Source organism: Buceros rhinoceros, unplaced genomic scaffold (genome assembly GCF_000710305.1).
Source record: "Buceros rhinoceros silvestris isolate BGI_N320 unplaced genomic scaffold, ASM71030v1 scaffold29161, whole genome shotgun sequence".
NCBI lineage: Eukaryota > Metazoa > Chordata > Aves > Bucerotiformes > Bucerotidae > Buceros > Buceros rhinoceros.
This window is the reverse complement of record NW_010394182.1, coordinates 1-3,771: the sequence shown is the minus strand read 5'-3', so window position 1 is coordinate 3,771 and position 3,771 is coordinate 1. Positions and strand designations below refer to the sequence as shown.

The following is a 3,771-nucleotide window of genomic DNA, read 5'->3' as shown; positions in this document are numbered from 1 at the left end:
TGCTGAACCAGAAACTTAAAAGGTTTCCTTCACATCTTCAGTTTCAACACCATAACTATGGGTCCTAAAATACTCAAAGGATCAATGTCTTCAAAATGTAGTGCTTGGTCCCCTAAACATATGGTGAATTTTTTTCCTGCTATGCAAAGGAGAACAGGCCTGGAACACTCTAGTGGACTTAATGTGTCTCTTTTAGGAGACCCTTATACGCCAGGTTTACAGTATCATTGGTCCACTCATATCTTCAGTCCTAAAAAGAGAATTATTTCTTTAATTTTTTTTTATAGAGGTATTCAAATAGTTTTCAGTAAGACCACTCTTTATGCAAAGAAAGAGCTGAGAATTAACTCCTCCACAGACGTGCCCCCTGCTGCACCACACGCCCCCGTCCCCATCAGAGAGCAGTCAAAGAAATCAGAGAAGATTCCATTCGCCCTTGGTGTAAAATACATCCACAGCTTAAAAAGTTGACGTACGTATCTCTCAATGATTCTGCACCTACAACACCAGTGAAGAAACAATATCACTCTCCTTCCTCCAAAATCTATGCAAGAAGCCAAAACAAAGACGAGGGCTGGAAACGAGCTGTACTGCTTCTAGATAATCCAACTAGGTGGCAGGACAGCAGCAAATTCTCTGAATCTAATTAACCACGAGAACTGTTTAGGCAGTTAAGTATGTTCATGTGATTGACACTTCATCCTTGAGATGTCACATCTAAACTAGTTCTTCCCACTTATGAAAAAAATTTGATTTGAACACAGGCTGGTGTGACAGGCAGGAATCAGACACCTGATAGTTTGTAACACTCGGTCTCCATTTTCATGTGCAGTTTTGTCTGCCCAAATGCACCACAGCTCTAATTCCCATTTTGTTTTGTGATTTTAGTTCACTCTCAGGTGTTTTAAAAGCAGGGCTTTTGCTTTTATGCAGAGAAAATCTGAAGGATAATTTCTAGTGCAAATATTTTTGGCTCAGAGTCCAGAGACTTTGTTGTTCTGAGGTGAAACAATCTCAGCTGAAGAAAAGGAAACAGAAATTGAGTGAGAGAGACCAACGGCTCCTGTTGACTTTCCTCTGAAGTGATCCTGATTGTTGCAGCATGTTTTATCTCTTCACCTCCTACTTTGTTCATCCTAATGTTTAGGCACAGCAGCAGGATTATGTACAAACTACTGTAAGAACAGAAGTGAAGGATAAATTATATTACGTATTACATCTTGTCAACCTGTTGCCCTCAGCAAATTCAGGCCACAAAAAACAATGTTGTCAAGATTCCAACTAGTACATATTACTTTTCTGCTGGTGGAGGTCGACTGTGTTTGTATCTAACCTGCTTGAGGATGACAAGGCACGACTTCTGAATTTTGCCCGCATACCCATCTTCTCAATTTCAGAAATGCTGAAACACCATTTCTAATGCGTAATTAGCACAGGATTATTAAAAAAAAAACTGGTCTCAGAGAGATGCCTATCCATGACTAGAGAGGCTGGGGAAGAGCCGTTAATGAAAGAGGTAAACAAGGGAGCTAATGTTGTTCATGTACAAGCATCAGCTTTTGCTGAACACTTACCACAACATCATATCTTAATACCCTATCAAGACAACTGAACTTTCAAGTCACAATGGTAACATATCCTCACCTTCTTCCCAGAGAACAGGAAACCTTTCCAGTAAACGTTGAGTACTTTCAAGAAATGGAACATGGCTAGACTAATTATTTCTACATACCTTCCACTTTCCCCTTTGTTACCAATACTGACTGATTGCACAACAATTACTACCACTTCACGGGAAGCAAGTGTCCTATGGTGCAAAATACCGAGCTAACATTGCATCACTGCTTCGGAATTTACATAACCTACTAATTAAGTTCTGGAACTGTAAGATAACTGCTGTAAAGGTTTTGAATATTGCTGTAGGAGCTTGGTTTTCTTGAAGGAATACCAGTCTCCCTCAAACATCTGGTTCAACCAGAAAAGATGTTTCCACTCCGGTTAGGAAACACACTGCAGGAGCAAAGCTCACAACCGGTTTGCTCTGACACAGCCCAGCTCACTTTGTGTGCTGCAAGGGGAGACTAAGAACACCACTGGGCTCTTTTTCATCCGTTACTGATCGTGGACAGACGTTGTTAGCATGGCAGCTTTTATGAAAGCCTTTTTCACGTTCTTCTACTAATTCTTGAGCATAAATTTTGTAAGTTGTCCAGTGCTGAGTATACAATATTAGTAAAATTAAACAAAATAATAGTAATTTTGACATCTCCGACACTCCTTACCAACCTCAGTGAAACTCACAGTTAAGGACATGCACAGGACTATTGATAACTACAGCCTGTAAGCTTCCAGTATAGTTGTTCAGTTACTGTTTATGAATACAAACACAAATTGCACATTATCATGCATCAACAACCAAGCCACAAGTCCTTAAAGCACCGAGTTTATCCACAGGTATTAAGGCAGATTGGTTTGTTCACCCCTGTATGAGATCCAGGTAATGCTTGTCTCCTTACTATTCAGCTTCTAAAATTAGAAAGGTAAACCAACATTGTCTGCATAAGATAAAGAGTAACTTGTTTCTTCAGCACCTTCACAAAATACATTCACATCCCTAAAAGTCACTTGCTTGAAAAAGCTGCATATAAATTACAATAATCTTGTTTTCTTTAATTTCTGTGCAAATTTGACCATTGCTGTCAGTGGAAACAGCATTTTCTGTTCTGGAAACAAGAATCAGGTGAGAGCAAGTGGTGAGACAGCCTTAATTTCTGGCATTTTCAACTAGAGATTTGGTCATTAGTCACAGCTACAATTTCACCTCTTCACTTGTTTTTTTTTTTCCACAGATTTCAATTCAGCTGGTTAACAACAAAGTCAGTTTTTAAATGTTTATGCCGGTTCTTGGCAGTTATAGTCCCGCTATGCAGTGTTGGTCCACAAACTGACTATGGGGAAAATGCTGCTTTGCAAGTATAAAACCGAAGCAAACTTCCTGGGGACTGTACGCAAGCCTTACCTGCATCATAGTGACCACATGGCAGGGATTCAGGAGGTAAATGACGGTCCTGGTGGCAAACTTGAAGCCCACCTCCAGCCCGAAGATGAGACAGACCACCACCAGCAGCACATTCTTGCCCAAGCTCTCCTGCTTAGTCTGGGGCTGCTGCAGCAGCTGCTCCAGCTCCCTGAAATGCAGCTGCCTGAGCTTCCACAGGGACACGAGGATCTCCACGATGCCCACACTGAGGAAGACCAAACTCTCCAGAAAGCGCTGCTGCCCAGAGAGAAAGGCCGCGCACTCCGGCCCTCCGTTGCCGGCAAAGCTGGGGTCCACCCCCCCGTACATCCAGTCCAGGAGATTGTGGAGGCTGTAACGAGACATGCTGGGACAGTGCCTCTTCTCCCCGTCACTGTCCAGGAGCAGGCGGCAGCCAGATGGAATCAAAGCCAAAATACTGTCGGGCTGACGAACCATGAACTGCAAGGACAGCCCCTCTGTAGCCCCCTTCCTTCTCAAGCTTCAGGAGAAGCAACTCAGCCCGGGGCAAGGCTCATTTGTGGCTTTTCCCTTCGATGCCAGGCCCAGACCTGCAAGCAGGAAGGGAGGAGCCACCGATGAATGGAGCCTGTGAGTAGCGGCCGAAGCCCCTCGCCTCAGCACCCCTCCTCTTCCTCGCCCGGCACTACCCGACCTCATCGCTCTCCGCTCCGTGACCGCTGCCGGCTGCCCTTCTCCTCGGGACAGCGATGCGAACAGCCCGCCCCCCG

The 3,771-nt window shown here is 43.9% G+C and overlaps 1 protein-coding gene across 1 annotated transcript in view; it reads right to left on the bottom strand.

Moving 5' to 3' along the window:
- The window catches only part of TMEM164 (transmembrane protein 164), a 30,358-nt gene extending 26,880 nt beyond the window's left edge, over nucleotides 1-3,478 (bottom strand). The window contains exon 1 of the mRNA XM_010145163.1: nucleotides 3,020-3,478. Coding sequence (XP_010143465.1) covers nucleotides 3,020-3,478 — 459 coding nt within the window. The remainder of the gene's footprint in view (nucleotides 1-3,019) is intronic.
- Nucleotides 3,479-3,771: the final 293 nt, after the last annotated feature.